At 41.3% G+C, this 16,709-nt stretch overlaps 1 protein-coding gene across 4 annotated transcripts in view; it reads left to right on the forward strand.

Moving 5' to 3' along the window:
- The window catches only part of MMUT (methylmalonyl-CoA mutase), a 28,137-nt gene that overhangs the window by 207 nt on the left and 11,221 nt on the right, over nt 1-16,709 (forward strand). For 2 of the 4 annotated variants that reach the window (XM_061622334.1, XM_061622335.1), the window contains exons 2-8: nt 935-1,344; nt 3,950-4,317; nt 4,418-4,575; nt 8,001-8,172; nt 8,971-9,219; nt 10,679-10,790; nt 14,780-14,895. In XM_061622334.1, coding sequence (XP_061478318.1) covers nt 935-1,344; nt 3,950-4,317; nt 4,418-4,575; nt 8,001-8,172; nt 8,971-9,219; nt 10,679-10,790; nt 14,780-14,895 — 1,585 coding nt within the window. The other 2 variants (XM_061622338.1, XM_061622336.1) reach the window with 2 other exon arrangements.

A 16,709-nucleotide genomic window follows, 5' to 3' on the forward strand; every position in this document is an offset into this window, starting at 1 on the left:
TTTTCTGTTGATCTCCCTCCCCGTCGCTCACCCTTCCATGTGTGCATCAGATGTGGTTAGCTTTGTGGGTCCGCAGCCGCCAATGCTCAGGGATGATAAGAGTTGTAGTCCACCAACAACGGGAGGCCCGCAAGGTCTCAGCTTTGGTCTATATCTAAACAAGAAAAAAGTGTCTTTGTGCATGTGTAGAGCGCTTTGCTCTCACCGCCAAGTAATTGCAGAAAGCTCATCCCATCCCGAGAGTGGGGTTTCTAGATCTGAGGCAGATAGGAATTTCAGGCGGGTTGAACTCCAGCACCTCTCACTTTAAAATGTGGTAGAGAGGGTTTCTTACTGCACATTGATATAGCGTGGGGTTCAACTTAAGGCCATAGGTATCTTTTTTTAAAGGCAGAATAGTTTATAGGCATACTTAGTTGTTATGTTTGTTTTGAAGATCTTTTACACAGAATGGAAACTCAGATTTTAGAACACCCGATAAACCCTTTCTTCCCCAGTGGCAACCCTATTCCAGTAGTGATCTAGATAGGGCCCGTCTTCACTGTACATTTAAAGAAGTAGTATTCCACTTTATAAACAGTCATGGCTTCTCCCAAAGAATCCTGGGAAGTGTAGTTTGTTAAGGGTGCTGAGAGTTGTTAGGAGACCCCTTCAAAGAGCTACAATTTCCAGAGTTGCCTGGGAAGAGGGATTGATTGTTAAACCACTTTGGCTAACTCTTGATTGTGAAATCGAGATGAAAGGTGGCTGTGACAGTACAAACCTCAGAAAAGTCTTAACTTCAGTCTTCAACTTAAATGCTGAACACAATTTTTTGAAGTGCCTAGTGCTGTGAGAGGAAGATCTAAACCCCAAAATCTACCTCTTGGGCTTCCTTTAAAAAAGACAACAATTGCATGGAGTCATATTGTAACATTCAGGTCTCAATCCACAGGCTGCATTTTAACACCTACTTCGGTCAAAAAATGTTAAGAGCCAAGAATGGACTTCTGCGCCTCTGGCCCTCCCATTACAGGAAAGCAGCAGGGTCCCATCTCCATGAGCACCCTCGGCGTTTGCTCCATGAGCAGCTACTCCACCCAGAGTGGGTGGCAATGGCCAAAAAACAGCTAAAGGGCAAGAATCCAGAAGAATTAATATGGCACACCCCGGAGGGAATTGCTGTCAAACCATTGTACTCTGTACGGGACACAAAGGACTTTCCTGAGGAACTACCTGGGGTAAAACCCTTCACTCGTGGTCCTTATCCTACCATGTATACTTACAGGCCTTGGACCATCCGCCAGTATGCTGGTTTCAGCACCGTTGAAGAAAGCAACAAGTTCTACAAGGACAACATCAAGGGTGAGATACAGTCCTAAGAGAATGAGGGTGGGGGAGAATACAGGCTAGGGCTGCAATCCTAACACCACTTACCTAGAAGTAAGCCCATTGAATTCAGTGGGATTTCTGAGTAGAAGTGGTTAGGGTTGCTCTGTAGTAGCTGCTCTGGGCTCCTGGGAGGAAGGGCGGGATATAAATTTATATAAATAAATGGTTTATGTGTCAAAGTATTAAATGTATAACACAGCAATCCTACACATGCATACTCTGAAGTAAGCTGCTCTGGAATCCATAGTAGAATTCTGAGTAGTTATGGATAAGATGGGGCTGTAAGTGCGTTACTGTGCACACTTATTCGGGAGTGAGCATCACTGAACTTGATGGAACTTGACTTTGAGTAAACATGTGCAGGATCAGGAATTTAGTTTCAGAAGGATAGTTGTGGAAGTAGAGCCTTTGATCATTTGCAAATTATTTTCTTAGCTCTCAGTCCCTTTCGTAGTTAGAAGTTGCATCTAAAATGGTTATGGTTCAAACACTGCCAGATCAAAGACAACACCCATCTGTCTTCCCCCTATTTCCACCTTGCAAAGAAAGGATAGTTTAGAGTTTGGCCTCTCTTGTGGTATGATAGGGACAATTACATCTTCTGATTTTAGTAAAGCAAGTTATTTGCACAAGTTACAAGGCTTCTGTGCAAATGACAACAGCTGGTTCCATTTGCAGTTTTTTCATTTGTTGATTTCTTGAAATGGATATTCTCATTGAAAATACAATACCAAAAATTTCAAAAGAGCAGGCTTCTCTCTTTCTCTTTTTAAAAAGCAGCTTCATGCGTACTCTGTTCCTCCTTTCCCTTTTGGAAAAAAAAAGTAACCATTTTTGGCCACTGCAGAATCTGTTAATATGAAACAGCTTTTGGAGGTATCATTACATTTAGAAGTTCTTCAATTTTCTACATGACTATAATTGTAAAATCTGGAGTTGTAGATGTTGATAAAAGTTAAGTGAGGAGCTTAGTTGTGTCTGATCATGTCTCTGCTCAACTCTTGACCTGCTGTGGTTGATTTTTATTGACTCATTTCTGTGTTACTTTTACAGCCTGATACTGTAAAATGGACATTGATGTCCAGTGACATCAATGGACATAGGTATGTTTAACTCTGCATAGGACCAGGATGGACAATGGATACTCAACACCCTTTCCTATATTGTGAATTATGAAGTAAAAGATGCTATTTGAGGAGGATTTTGTTGTTCAAGACATTGTCTGTCTGTTTGTCCAGAGATTATTAGTAAAGAAATATACAAGAATTACCATTAATATGTTTTAGGGAACAAATCTCTTTGACAAGGCACAGATCATTTCTCTTTTGGAATAATTTAACTGCACAAAATTTGAGTAAAGATGTTGAACGCATACTGAATATGGGATTTAACTTTTGGTTTCACTATGTTAATGCAGTTGATGAGTTTTAGCAGCAAGTTATCTTCGTAATGAAAAGGTAAGGCTGCAAAACACAAAGGTGGCTGAGCTAAGAGCCGAGGCAAGTGGGTTGGGGTGGGGACAGTGGGTTCCTGGGGGGTTAGTAGGGGAGCCAGTGAGTAAAGCAAGGATGGCAGGTGCGTGAGAGAGTGAGCGTTGGGGGTGAGCGAGCAAGCAAGCAAGCAGGTGGGCCAGTGTCGGTGACCGAGCGGGCAGGTGACTGAGCATCAGGAGGGGCGGATGGGGGAGTGGGTGTGGGACAACAACACAGGAGGCAGGGTAAGTGGTTAAGGCAGGCGAGAGGCTAGTAAGTGGCCTAAACTGGGTGGTGGCAAGTGCCTGGGGTGCTGTTTTGGGAGTTGCCTGTGGGTGGGGGGTACATTTTGGAGTTGTCTCTTTGTGTGTGTCTTTGGGAGCACCTGTGTGTGTGTGTGTGTGTGTGTGCATATGTGTGAGTGTATGTGGCGTTTGCATGCAAAGCGTGCGGGGCAAAGACCTAGTATGCTCATATTCAAGTAATATGTTCCATAGGACATACACATATTACACTATATTATAGGGCTATAGTCAGACCTTACATTTTCAACTTGGTGTGAGAGCTAGCAAGCCTGTGCACATCCTGTTTTCACCTCCCTCACAATCAGTAGGAACTAGCATCTAATTTCACTGAATTCTAGGTGAATCTGTGATTCTTCGTCAGGGTTTTCTCTAAAGCCGTTGTCTGTTCCCAGACTGGGGTGTGGCTTGTGCTGAGAGGGGCATGCTACTGCCCGTACTGTAATGAAAAGGTAACATCTGGCCAGGGTCTTAGAATGTATACTCAAACACTGATGCTTCCTCTTCCTTCCATTTCACATATTTCTGTCAGTCTTGATGCAGTACAGTACATGATTTTTGCATCAGTGTATTTTGTGCATTCTTTTTCATTACACTCCTTGCTGTGTTATCCATTCACAAGTTATTTCATGAAGTGAAGATTACCAGCTTTTTAAGACTAACAATAATGCTGCAGAAACTAATAAATAGAGTATAGGTTGCAACCTGTGCTTCTGTCTGACCCTGAATTAAAATGTATGTTTGGGTTTTTTTTTTTTCATTTTTAACCCTTTTATTATTATTTTCTCTTTTTTATGAGACTAGCTGGCCAACAGGGTTTATCTGTTGCTTTTGATTTGGCAACTCATCGTGGATATGATTCGGACAACCCCCGAGTACGTGGTGATGTTGGAATGGCCGGAGTTGCTATTGATACGGTAGAAGATACCAAGATTCTTTTTGATGGAATTCCTTTGGAGAAAATGTCTGTTTCGATGACAATGAATGGGGCAGTAATTCCTGTCCTAGCTACATTCATTGTAACTGGGGAAGAACAAGGAGTACCTCAATCCAAGCTGACAGGGACAATACAGAATGATATACTGAAAGAATTCATGGTTCGAAATACATATATTTTCCCCCCAGATCCATCAATGCGGATAATTGCTGACATCTTTCAATACACATCAAAGGTATTTTTGCTTTAATACCCTCTCATTATCATTACTATATGTGCAATATTCATATATTGAGGACGTTTGTAGAACAAACCTGTATTTTTTTTTATTGTAGCACATGCCCAAATTTAATTCTATTTCCATCAGCGGATACCATATGCAGGAAGCTGGAGCTGATGCGATTTTGGAATTAGCTTATACAATAGCTGATGGCTTGGAGTACTGCAGAACGGGGCTCCAGGCTGGTCTTACCATTGATGAATTTGCACCAAGGTACATCAGTTCATCTTGTGTGTGTGTGTGTGTAAATTTAGCCTTTCATTTTAAGATAGGGCTCTGGTTCCAAGTGAGCTGCTATGCGCTATAGGTTGAAGTTATAGCTATGGTTGTATGAAGCTCATTTTGTTTGTCTTGACAATCATCCATCACAGGCAACACCTTTTCATCCCATTGTAGTTTGTGTTCTGTGGCAAACAGTAATTGTCATCCCTCTTTTTCCATTATGCCAGAATTCAATGTTGTTGTTTTTATGTTCAAAGCGATGTAATTCTTACGTTAATTATGCATGTTTCCCTGATTGAATAATGTTGGCTGTGTAGAGGCAAAGTCTATGTAGCAGGGGATCCCTATGTCTCTTATACAACAATTTTTCATATTTGCCCTGGGAATAAATCGCATTGAACATAATGGGATTAATTTAAGAGTAGACCTGCATAGGATTGTGCTGTCAGACTAGAGAACACATCGTACAAATGGCTGGCTTGGAGTCTTTTCCATTATGTCCTGAAAGAGTTTTCTCTCTCCACTCCAACCCACCAACATTGCTGATTGGTTTTTGGGGTTCGGTGTAGTTTTTTTCTTTGCTTAATAACCAGCATGAAGAGTTCTAGTAAATTTGAATGCCAGCAAACACAACTTTGTGTTGCTTTGGTTAGTCTTAATGCCTTTCTTCTCCTGTTATTCTCTGGTTTTTTCTAATAGGTCAAAAGGGCTGCTTGCAGTTATTAAATCCACATGTCTCTGTTGCAGTATCCTGTGCATGTGGAGAGGGCTCTTCTGTATTTTGCAGTATCTGTCAAGAGTTTGGCAACGCACCTATGGTCTACTTTAGCGATAGACCAGTGGTTCCTGAACTGTTTTTCCCAGAGACCACTTGAAAATTGCTGAGGGTCTTGACAGACCACTTAATGATTTTTCTCTGTGCTATAGCAATTGTAATGCACTGTGCTAAATGCTATATGATTTTTAATTATATTTTTATTCCTTCCTTGACTTCTTGGATATTCTGTTCTGTTCTTGGTCTATTTTATTTTCATAGAATGTAATACAATGAAGAACAATATAAGAAATAAAAGAACCAATAAAAATACAATTAAAATCAATATGAATATTTAGTTCAATGGGTGTGCTGTCTCCAGCCACAAATCCAGACAGTTTGTGGACCTGAGCGAAGCTCACAGACCACTGGTAGTCTACAGACCCTGGGACAGATGAACCTTTCTGTTCCATGTCAATTTCATGTGTGTTCAATCTTAAATCCATTCCTTCCTGTTTCCACATTAATTTGTGGTTTTAAAGAAAGTATGAAATATAGATACTACACTAATGTTGTATAGTGGTTACAAGTTAGGAGCAGCTCACCCAGTGGGGTGGAGCCACAGTATTAGCCTCCCAGCAATGGGGTCACTGCTGCTTAACAGGAGGGGAAGCCCTTTAGTATGCACAGAGTGACCAGAATAAAAATGGCAATTTCAAAAAACCTTTTCACTCTGTGCACTCTGTCCATGCTCAGAGACTTGGGGAAACATTTTTTAATTGTAGTTTAATTGGGAAGGGATTGCTTTGCCTGGTTTTGGGGAAGAGGTTTCCTGCTTGTTTAAAAATAAAGAAAAGGAAAGGCTTTCATAAAAGCCAGCTTCTTTAATCTCTTGAAAACCCCATGTACTTTTAAAACCATCAAACTGTAGTGAGCAAATTAGCAAGCTTTTGAGTCCACTGGAATGCTTGTCCCAACTGGATTTTTTTTTAAAAAAAAAACCCAAGAAACAGAAAAGCATATGGTAAAAACTAGAGGGGGAAACAGGCAATGACCACTGGCCCTTGGAAAATAAAAAAATTGACAGTTTTTCATTTCTGCCTCTAGCATATATAAGCATATTTCTATTAGTTTGAGAGACATTTGAATAACTGTATTTCAAAAGGGAGAGCAGCCACTTTTATCTTGGTTTCTGTATGGTTTGGTGCAACCAAATCATCTTTGCACTTTGTACAATATAATTTAATCGCTCCTGTAATTATACACACACTTACCTAGGAGTAAGTTGTATAAAAAATAAATATCATCCTAATGGGATTTACTTTTGAGTAGACCTGTACAGGATTGTGCTGTCAGACTAGTGAACACATCCTACATTCCAGTTCAAAGCAATTATTAACTGCAAACTTTGGAAAACAGTTATTGCAGAGTGGGTGGGTGGCTAGAGTAGGAATGTCAGGGAGCACCCTTCACTTTTGGTGGATCTGGTTCTAGTGAACCACCCATGTGCCCCTGTCATAATTTATTGTGTTCTCCCATTAGTGCATCTCCCCGATTGTTCAGAAATAGTGCAAAACAGCATTTCAAGCACTGAGAATATGATGCTGTATATATTTGCTAGGGGGAAAAAACTCTTCTGAATTCTGTAGGACTTTTGAATAAATATAAACCTTACTCCTGGGTGTCAAGCTTCCCTGCTCTTCCCTCATACACAACCATCACTTTCTAGCCTTTTCAATATTAAAATTCTTCCACTGAAAATAATCCCTGTGGAGAGATGGCTAATGGATGGGCCATGGGCTACTTAATTTGCACTGAAATAACAAGACAGTCAGAGCTAAGCACAGAGGTATGTAATCTGCAAAGTTCCCAAGAAGCACGTAGAACAAGCCTAAGACAATGAAGGGTAAGAGCGTAGTTATTTGTGTTAAATCCACATGTTTTTCTTTTTAAAAAATGGTGTTACTGAAAGCAGCAAGCATTTTCAAGTATTTGATCTGGTCCTTGTGTGTATGCAAGCATGCAGATGGAGGGGAAATCTTGACATGCATCCGTCTCGCACTGAATTCTGTGCTATCCCTAGTTAGAGCTGCTATGAAAACTGAGATTTTTGTGTGTGTCAGATAAACAAATTAGATAAGTAGTGTTATTGGGACTCCATTAAGGGTGCTTCTACATTAGTATTTTTGTCTGGTATCCAACACTGCATGAGCAGAGTTCTGCTCATGCACTGGGACTTCCTCTCCTCTCCCTGTATGCCCCCAAAATCTGTTCTGGAAGCTCCCCTAACCCTCTGCAGCAGATTTTGAGGGGGGGGCTGCACAGGAGTGAAGGGGAAAGTGCTGTTGCAGAAGCAGAGGTCTACTGCAGGATCAAAACTGCAGCATTGGATACACCTCTGACCCCATGATGAATATGGCAGTCCAGTAGGTTCACAGGATACTTTAGGGAAAGATTAGTCTAACAGCAATTATTGTTGGCCATGGTTAGAACTTTCCTTTCCATGTCTGTACTAGCAAAAAGTATCCCTTGACTATTTCAAAGACAAGCTGAAGCATATTTCTTTCTATTTTAGGTTCAAGAGCACTGCCATTTATATTTATAATCCACATTATTTATTACTTACTCTACCCAGATAAGAACCTTTGTGCTTTTATTACAGGCTGTCTTTCTTCTGGGGAATTGGTATGAACTTCTACATGGAAATAGCTAAGCTAAGAGCCGGGAGGCGGCTTTGGGCTCATTTAATAGAGAGGATGTTTCAGCCCAAGGACACCAAATCACTTCTCCTTAGAGCTCATTGTCAGACTTCTGGATGGTCACTGACTGAACAGGTTGGAATCAGAATTTAAAGTATTTACCACAGATTTAATATTCAGAGAAGTGATTATAGTGTTGTACGCTCACCAGTTTGCTTTTCTGATGTAAGAGATAATAAATAACGCTGGATGCCTTCTAACAGCTCGTGTGTGTGTGTGTGTGTGTGTGTATAGAAGGCAGTTCATTTCATTTTCACATTTAAAGAGATCTGTAAGATGTATAAGAGAATGGATGGAGAAATAAGGAAGTAGCATTCACCTCTATAGCGTTTGGATTTTTTCATCTGTTGTTACTGAACTTGGATATGATTTTTATTTATTATTTGATTTATATCCCTCCCCTCCTCCTAGCAGCAGACCAGGGTGCCCAACTTCCCTGCAGCGTGGTATTTAGTTAAATATTTTATATTAAGGACACACATGATTTATATATATTTTAATATGTGGTTAACAATGATGTAAATCTAGGAGAAGGTAGTTCAGCAATCCTGAATATGGATGAACAGTACATTTTTCACCCCCAATCTGTGTTGCTGGAGGGGATTAGGATAAGGCTGAGGTGACCTTCCCCAATGTGGCAGGAAGTTACCACTCGCAGTAACCTGGGGATAAGCCCTGAAATGGAGCATTTGGGGATAGGAACATCAACTGCACTAGTGTGGAGTTTTCACAACAAAAAAAGGGAGGGTAGAAGCACAGTTTTTTAATGGTTGGTCTGGTACAGTCGACTGTGCAGTCAATATTGGTCTACTACAAATGCAATGCATTTGCACAGTGGTATATTCCTTACAAATGCTTTGATTTTTCTTTCAGGATCCTTATAATAATATTATCCGCACTACAATTGAGGCAATGGCAGCTGTGTTTGGTGGTACTCAGTCCTTGCATACAAATTCATTTGATGAAGCTTTGGGATTGCCAACTGTGAAAAGTGCTCGAATTGCCAGGAATACCCAAATCATAATACAGGAAGAGTCTGGAATTCCTAAAGTTGCAGATCCATGGGGTGGCTCATTTCTGATGGAATCTCTTACCAATGATCTGTATGAAGCTGCTTTAAAGGTCAGTGTTTTGTCTTTGGTAGGGTGGCACAGGAAATAAAGATGTTGATCGTTTTTAGTAGCCTTGCAAATAAGTCCTGAAAAATTATTTATTAAATTTCTATCCCACCCTTCCTCCCAGTAGGGAGTCATTGCAGGCCTGTATGTTCGTATATACTTATATTTGCAGGGCAGTCAAAAACCCCAATCTTCTAGGGGTTTGGATGGGACAGAGATGTCCCTCAGCTGTGCCACATTCTGCTATTGGTGAGGAGTGCCCTGCTGTACCCACCCAAACAGTGGGCAGGCAGAAGCTACTGTCACTGGGCTGGCACTGGATCCAAGCCTGCATGGGAGATGCTGTAGTGAAAGGCTATTTTTCTCGACCTCCCCTTTATACTGACTGGCATGAGCAGTGGGGCTGTGCAAGTGGCTACTCTGTTCCATCAAGCCCCACCACTGCTGGCCAGTGTTTGGATTGACTTCTTAGTCATTAATGGCACACTGCTGGCCTAAAAGAAAAGAATTGTGTGTCTTCCAATTTATAAAAAAATATCCCTTCCTGATTAGCTGAAATCAAATTTTACTTGCCGTATGTGGGTAGACAAAAATCTGTTCACAAATCTGATTTTAAGGAATGCCACTCATGTTTTAAGGAAGTGTTATTTGGAATGGTGACAATTCTTTAAGTATAGAGTTTTAAAGATTAACAGAAAAAACATATAACATTTCTACCATTATTAGTTTGACTTAAGAAATAACTTTAGCGCACACACCTTTAAATGCAAAAATGTATGTCCTATTGGCTGGGTTTTTCTCAGCTTAGACCTAAGAAAATATATTATTCATACAGAATAAATATATGGAAAGGAAATTATTTGCATACCAGCTACCTCAATCAGGTTTGTGAATTCTTCTATTTCGAGTTATAGCCAATTTCAGAAGTCTGTTGTGGGACATTCCTGGACTGATGATAATGACAAAGTATCAAGGTTTGGGAGGTTAATTATCTCTTAAATCAGGGGTGGGGAATCTCTGGCCCATGGGCCATCGGGGTCCCAATTTTGCCCATGAGGCCATTTTCTCCAAACCATGCCCACCTACCCCACACCTGATGTGGGGCAGGTTTGGATATAGCTACAGTGGAACAATGGGAGCCTAATTGTTTCTTTGGTGCTGACAGGGAGCTCCATTCACAATCAGTGCTAGTCAGTCCTGACAAGGAGACCCTTGGGGGAGAGCGCACCTTCAAAGGTGGTCACTGTAACCATCCATTTGCTGATCTCCTTTTCTATCTTGCCCACCTGTCAAAGTTGGCCTGTCTAGTGTAGAGGCCTTAGGGATCTCTCCTTGTTTTAGTCACTAGTTGCCTTGCAAATAGTGGGCAAGATAGTGTAGCATAAATGAAATGATGTTTGCACTAGGCAGTAGCCTCATATTGATAGCCATTAACAATATCCAAACTTTGTTGTATGTATTAGCTCATTAATGAGATTGAGGAAATGGGTGGGATGGCCAAAGCTGTGGCTGAAGGAATACCAAAACTTCGAATTGAAGAATGTGCTGCTCGAAAACAAGCCAGGATTGATTCTGGTAAGGAAAGTGGGTGCTCATATTTAACTTGACACAGCTGGAATCTGGCCCACATCTAGACAAGCAACTCTCATTGAAATAACAGGCACTTTGAACATGAATTATACAGCCGCAAGAGTGGCTGTATACTATGGCCAGCATGGATTTTTTGCTTTCCGTAATGTGAAATTGAAAATACCCCCATGCCATTCTGCTGCTTTTCATAAGCTCATTTCAAAACAAAACCTTACAAAACTTGCAGTTCTGGACTCAGAAATGCTTGCTTAACAACCCTCTAAGTTTTCATGGTGATACATAAAACACTCAGAGAGAATCTAGAGTTCAAAGCGTAAAACAAGAGAGAAAAATTCCAGACCCCTGTGGGACTTTTTTCTGTCGGAGTTCTCTTAATTTGTTGAAATTAATTAAAAATCAGCCATGTTCACAGAGAACCTGTAATCCCGTTACTGACCTTGCCCCTTACTCTGACCTTCCAATCCCCTCCTTCGTCCTCCTTCCCTCTCCTGTCCCCTCCCCCTCCTCCACGGTCAGTTTTACCTATTCTAAGCATGATTGCATGGGACGAAATCCCATTGAACTCAGTAAGCATGCAAATGATCAGACCTGCCTTTTCTCTCCCCCCTCTCCTCTCCTTTCTCTCTCCTCTCCCTTCCTCTTCCCTTCCTCCTCCTTCCTCCTTGCCTGCCCACTTCAGCCCGCCCTCCCTCCCTCTTATCCTCCACAGGAATAAATCCCATTGATCTCAGTAAGCATGCAAATGATCAAACCTGCCCAATTAGCCCAGATAACAGAACCAAGACATGTGCTGTGCTGATCTTGTTTTAGCAGGGGAAAGTAACAATATGGAAATGGAAATTGACTGTTTTCAAGTCAATCCTGACTTATGGCGACCCTATGAATAGGGTTTTCATGGTAAGCGGTATTCAGAGGGGTTTTACCATTGTCTCCCTCTGAGGCTAGTCCTTCCAGCTGGCTAGGGCGTGCTCAGCTTGCCACAGCTGCACAGCCCTTCTTTGTCCGCAACTGCCAGCTGGGGGACAATTGGGCTCCTCGAGACTATGCAACTTGCCCACGGCTGCACAGGTGACAGGGCACGTAACCTCTGAGCCACTCACTGTGGGGGTGATCTTTAGCTCACCCTTTACACCCAGGAGACACAAGCAGGGATTTGAACTCGCAAATTCTGGACTCCTAGCTAGGCTCTCCTCCCCACTGTGCTATATTAAGACAGTTGATATAGTTTAGATAGTTGCTTTAAATATGCTTGATTTACTTTGCAATTTTAGTGAAGTTTCCTATAGTAAATTATTTTCTTTTGCTTCTGTTTCTGTGAATATGCGAAATAGAGCAACACTTTGCAGACTTTACACTAAAAAACCTCTCAAATCAATTGTGGAATAATGGGACTGACTGTTCTGCAGAATAGTCTCCAGTGGACATGAGGAGTGTCTCAGTTTGCACAAGATATAACAGTGGGAGGTGAAATATATTGTAGCAAATTTCTAGATGTGCTCTATGTTTTTAATTGTCCATGCCCACCTTTCCTTAAGTGGAGTAGTTTAAGCATAGCAGGCTGAAAACGTGCATCTTGAGCAGGCGAAGTTTGTTTTTTCCAACAGTCATTCCGAGATCAGACAAGATCGGGTGTGTTCAGGGTAGTATGCGAATGGTGCTGAGAGGAGACTCCTGTTCCACTGACAGAGCTCGAGTGGCCAGAGTGGTTTAACAGTCAGCCGCTCTGATTGAAGCTCTGTGAGGGAAACATGGCATCTCCTAGCAACTCTTAGCACCCTTCACAAACTACCCTTCCCAGGATTCTTTGGGAGAAGCCATCATATTATCTAAAGGGAAATAAAGGTCTGGTGTGGATGTGGCCAGGGACAGCTTTGGTTTAAATTTGGGTGGGAGGCTACATGTGTCTGCTGTAGAATAAAAAGGTGGGGGAAAGCCTGAAAAAGAATGATACTGTTCACAATGTTTTCTTTTTGGAAAGGAAAGGGGCTTCCCCTCTGCCCAGTGCCCACCCATCCAATCTCCTCCCCTCCTCCTCACCTCCCTGCCCCTCCCTCAGGTCACTTTCACCTATCCTAAGCATAATTGTACAGGAGTAAATCCCACTGAACTCAGAAAGCATGCAAATGATCAAACCTGCCCTTTCCTTTATCCCTGCTTCCCCCTCCCCTTGCAATCCCCTCCTTCCCCCTCCCCTTGCAATCCCCTCCTTCCCCCTCCCCTTGCAATCCCCTCCTTCTCCCCCTCCTCCCTTCCCCATGGTCAGTTTTACCTATCCTCGCCATGATTGCATAAGAGTAAATCACACTGAACTCAAAAGCATGCAAATGATCAGGCATGTCTTTCCCCTTCCCTTCTCTCCTCCCCCTCCTCTGCTTCTCCTCTCCCTTCCTCCTCCCCCTTCCTCCTCCCTTATGCCAGCGTCCCTCTCCCCCAGTCAGTTTTACATCTGCTAAGCATGAGGTTATGCTCTATTTCTATGTCAGGGGCATTAACAGTTGAATCTGAAGCTGCAGTTTGTTGTAAAATCAGACTTATTACAATATGTTGATACTTAAGCAATGACTCTAGCTGTTGGAAAAAACGAACTTGGCCTGCCCAATATGCAGGATGTTAACCTGCTATGTTTAAACCACTCCACTTAAGGAAATGTGGGCATGGTCAATTAAAAACATAGAGCACACCTAGAAATTTGCTAGAATATATTTCTCCTCCCACTGTTTTATCTTGTGCAAACTGAGACACTCCTCATGTCCATTGGAAACTATTCTGCAGAACAGTCAGTGCCATTATTCCACAATTGTTTTGGAGCTTTAAGTGTTGCAAAGTGTTGCTGTACTTCACATATTCACAGAAACAGAAGTAAAAGAGAATGATTTACTATAGGAAACTTCACTAAAATTGCAAAGTAAATCAAACATATTTAAAGTGACTATCTGAATGATATCAACTGTTTTAATATTGTTGCTTCCTCTCTGCTCAAACAAGATTAGCTCAGCACGTCTTGTTTCTGCTATCTGGGCTGATTGCAGGTATTGCTACCACTCACCATATGCTCAGAGGTACATCTTACAAATTCTTCCAAGCTATACAGGGAGTGGATTGGATTGTGAAAGACCAGCCCAAATTGTGTTTGCATTTTTACAAATTTGTAGGACAGTACAGTATCTGAGAGAGGAGGTCAGGTCTCCTGCTCCCCTGGTGCATTCACTCTAGCTGCCCAATTTCCCGGCTTTTTAAAGTTTGATAGAAATATCTGTGGGCTATAGGTACATTCTTAAACCCAAGGTTTTTTGCCTATTAGTGAATATATGTATAATATATATATATATATATATATATATACATACACAGTAGGGCCCCGCTTTTTGGCAGCCTGCTTTTTGGCGTTCTGCGAATACAGCGGCTTTCAATTAGAGTAAGGCCCCACTCATACGGCGCTTGTTCCGCTTTTACGGCGTTTTTCGGGCATCAGGCACCATTCTATTGAATGAGTTCCGCTTTTTGGCGGGGATCTGGACCATAACCCGCCATATGAGTGGGGCCCTACTGTATATGTGAGTGAGTGTGTGTGTGTGTGTGTGTATATATATATTATTTACAAATAGGAAAAATTCAACTGCAGCTATTTTAAATAACTGTCATTCAGTCAAAGAAATTTTACAGCCCCATCTTACGCATGTGTACTCACAAGTAAGTACCACTGAGTTCAGTGTGACTTGCTTCGAGGTAAGTGGGGTTAGGATTGAAGTCAATTAATAATTGCATTTAGTTAATTTGTTCTAAACTGTTTTTAATAATATATTTTATATTGTTCTGATCTGACCTGGGACCCACTGGTGAAGGGCAGATAATAAATGTAGTAGTAGAAGTGGTAGTAGCAATAATGTGACTTGATAGAAGCAAACACTAACTTTTTTTTCCAGTAAGCAGGTAGTGAATTTATTCTAACTTCTTTATGTGTGGGAAATACGCAGGTTCTGAAGTAATTGTTGGAGTAAATAAATACCAGTTGGAAAAAGAAGAAACTGTTGAAGTTTTGGCAATTGACAACACTTCAGTCCGTAACAAACAGATTGAAAAACTTAAAAAGGTAAGTGTTAGTTTAAGAGGTGAAAGAATATTTTTTTATTGAAGCATATATAATCTGCACTACCATAAAAGTATATCAAGGTGGTATATAACATACAAGATTATAATAAAATCAGTAAAAATATAATCAAAAACATCAGTAAATAGTGGTTGGTTGAAAAGAAAAAAAGTCATATTGACATTGTTCTATCATTATGTCAAACACACAAAAAATTAGGAATGCTTCTTAATATGCTTAGGACTACTTTGACCAATTGAAATATATGTGCGCTATTTCAGTTGGTTCAAGGGTTTTATTTACTTACTTGTTACATTTATACCCGGCCTTTCTTTCACCATCGAACCCAGGGCGGCATACATGTGGTTCCCAGGCAGTCTCCCATCCAGGCACTGACCAGACCCAGACCTGCTTAGCTTCAGCAAGGCGGTGGCCTCATATAAGGCAGGCCAGTACTATCACTCCTACGTTGCAGACCGGGAGAGGGAAAGGAGAGCTATGAATTAGTGATTTGCCTTCTGCTTGTTAGTGGCTGTGATTTGAACTGAGGACTTTCCAAGCCACCTTCTTAGCGTAGCTGCAGCAGCTCACCTCTTTGCTGCAAGACTCAGCAACAGATCACTCATTCTCTTCATATGCTAGAAAGAATTTTAATTCCTGGGGCATGATCCTTCTCAGCATAAGAGTACACATGGCGACACATGACGGGGTCCTCATATTGGTCAGCAGAGTACTATTTCCCCTCTTCCTCTGTTCTGCAGTTTCTTTAGAACAGTGGTTCTCAACCTTTTTTGCTCCATTCCCCCCTTTCACCGTTGTTCAGAATATAATTCCCCCCTTCCCAAGATAGTCTCTCATAGCGTGTTGACATTTCGCGAGTGACGGTGGTGTTTCTCGTCAGAGAAAAATTTCTTAGTTTATATTATAACAAAATTTCTTGGAGCACTTTCTGGTCTTTAAATAATAATTTAATTTTGCAAATGAAAATAATGCTGCATGTTCAAGAATCGATTTTAATCTGTGACATTCAATAAACTTTATTGAATGTCGCAGATTAAATTAAAAGCAAACTACAATTTTACAGATTGTACATAATTTACAGGACATCACACTTTGCTGAATAGTCGTCCCAATTCCCCCCCTAGAACCCTAAAATTCCCCCCCGGGGGGGAATTCCCCCCTTGTTGAGAACCCATGCTTTAGAAGAATGGCTGGCTGAGACTGGCTCACTGAAACGACCTAGAGCAGTCTCCACTAATAATGGCTCTCTGCTCAAGCCCCTCCCATGAGCACCGCACAGCCCTCTCTCTACCTAGGCCTTGTATACTGATAGTTGTTTTTTTTAATGATATAGTTGAAATGTTTATAAGCTGAACTAACGACTTGGAGTGGCAGGTAGTGACTTTTTTTTCAGCTGTAGCTGTAACTCTTATAGCTAATTGCTTTGGAGTTTTGAAAAGCTGAAGCCTGCGTTTCCTTCAGTTCTTTCCATTTGGTTTTTGATTGATTTGGCAAGTAAATTGTCACAACTACAGGAATACCCCGCATTAACATACGCAATGGGTCCGGAGCGTATTTTGTTCTCAACTAGCTGGGGGGAGGGAAGCCTTTTGCTCAAGTCATAAAACTAGATTTTTTATTATTTTTTTTTAAAATTTTTTAATTTTTTTTTAATTGTATCACAATGAAATAAAGCAGGAAAGGAAGAACTCCGATGGGACAATGGAGAGGTGTAAAGTGAAATCAGGGGGCCCGTGTAACTCCTGGACTTCAGGTTGTACTTACTTTACTATAAGCACGAGGTGCCACCCACGCAG

This window comes from Rhineura floridana, chromosome 4, assembly GCF_030035675.1.
Source record: "Rhineura floridana isolate rRhiFlo1 chromosome 4, rRhiFlo1.hap2, whole genome shotgun sequence".
Taxonomy (NCBI): domain Eukaryota; kingdom Metazoa; phylum Chordata; class Lepidosauria; order Squamata; family Rhineuridae; genus Rhineura; species Rhineura floridana.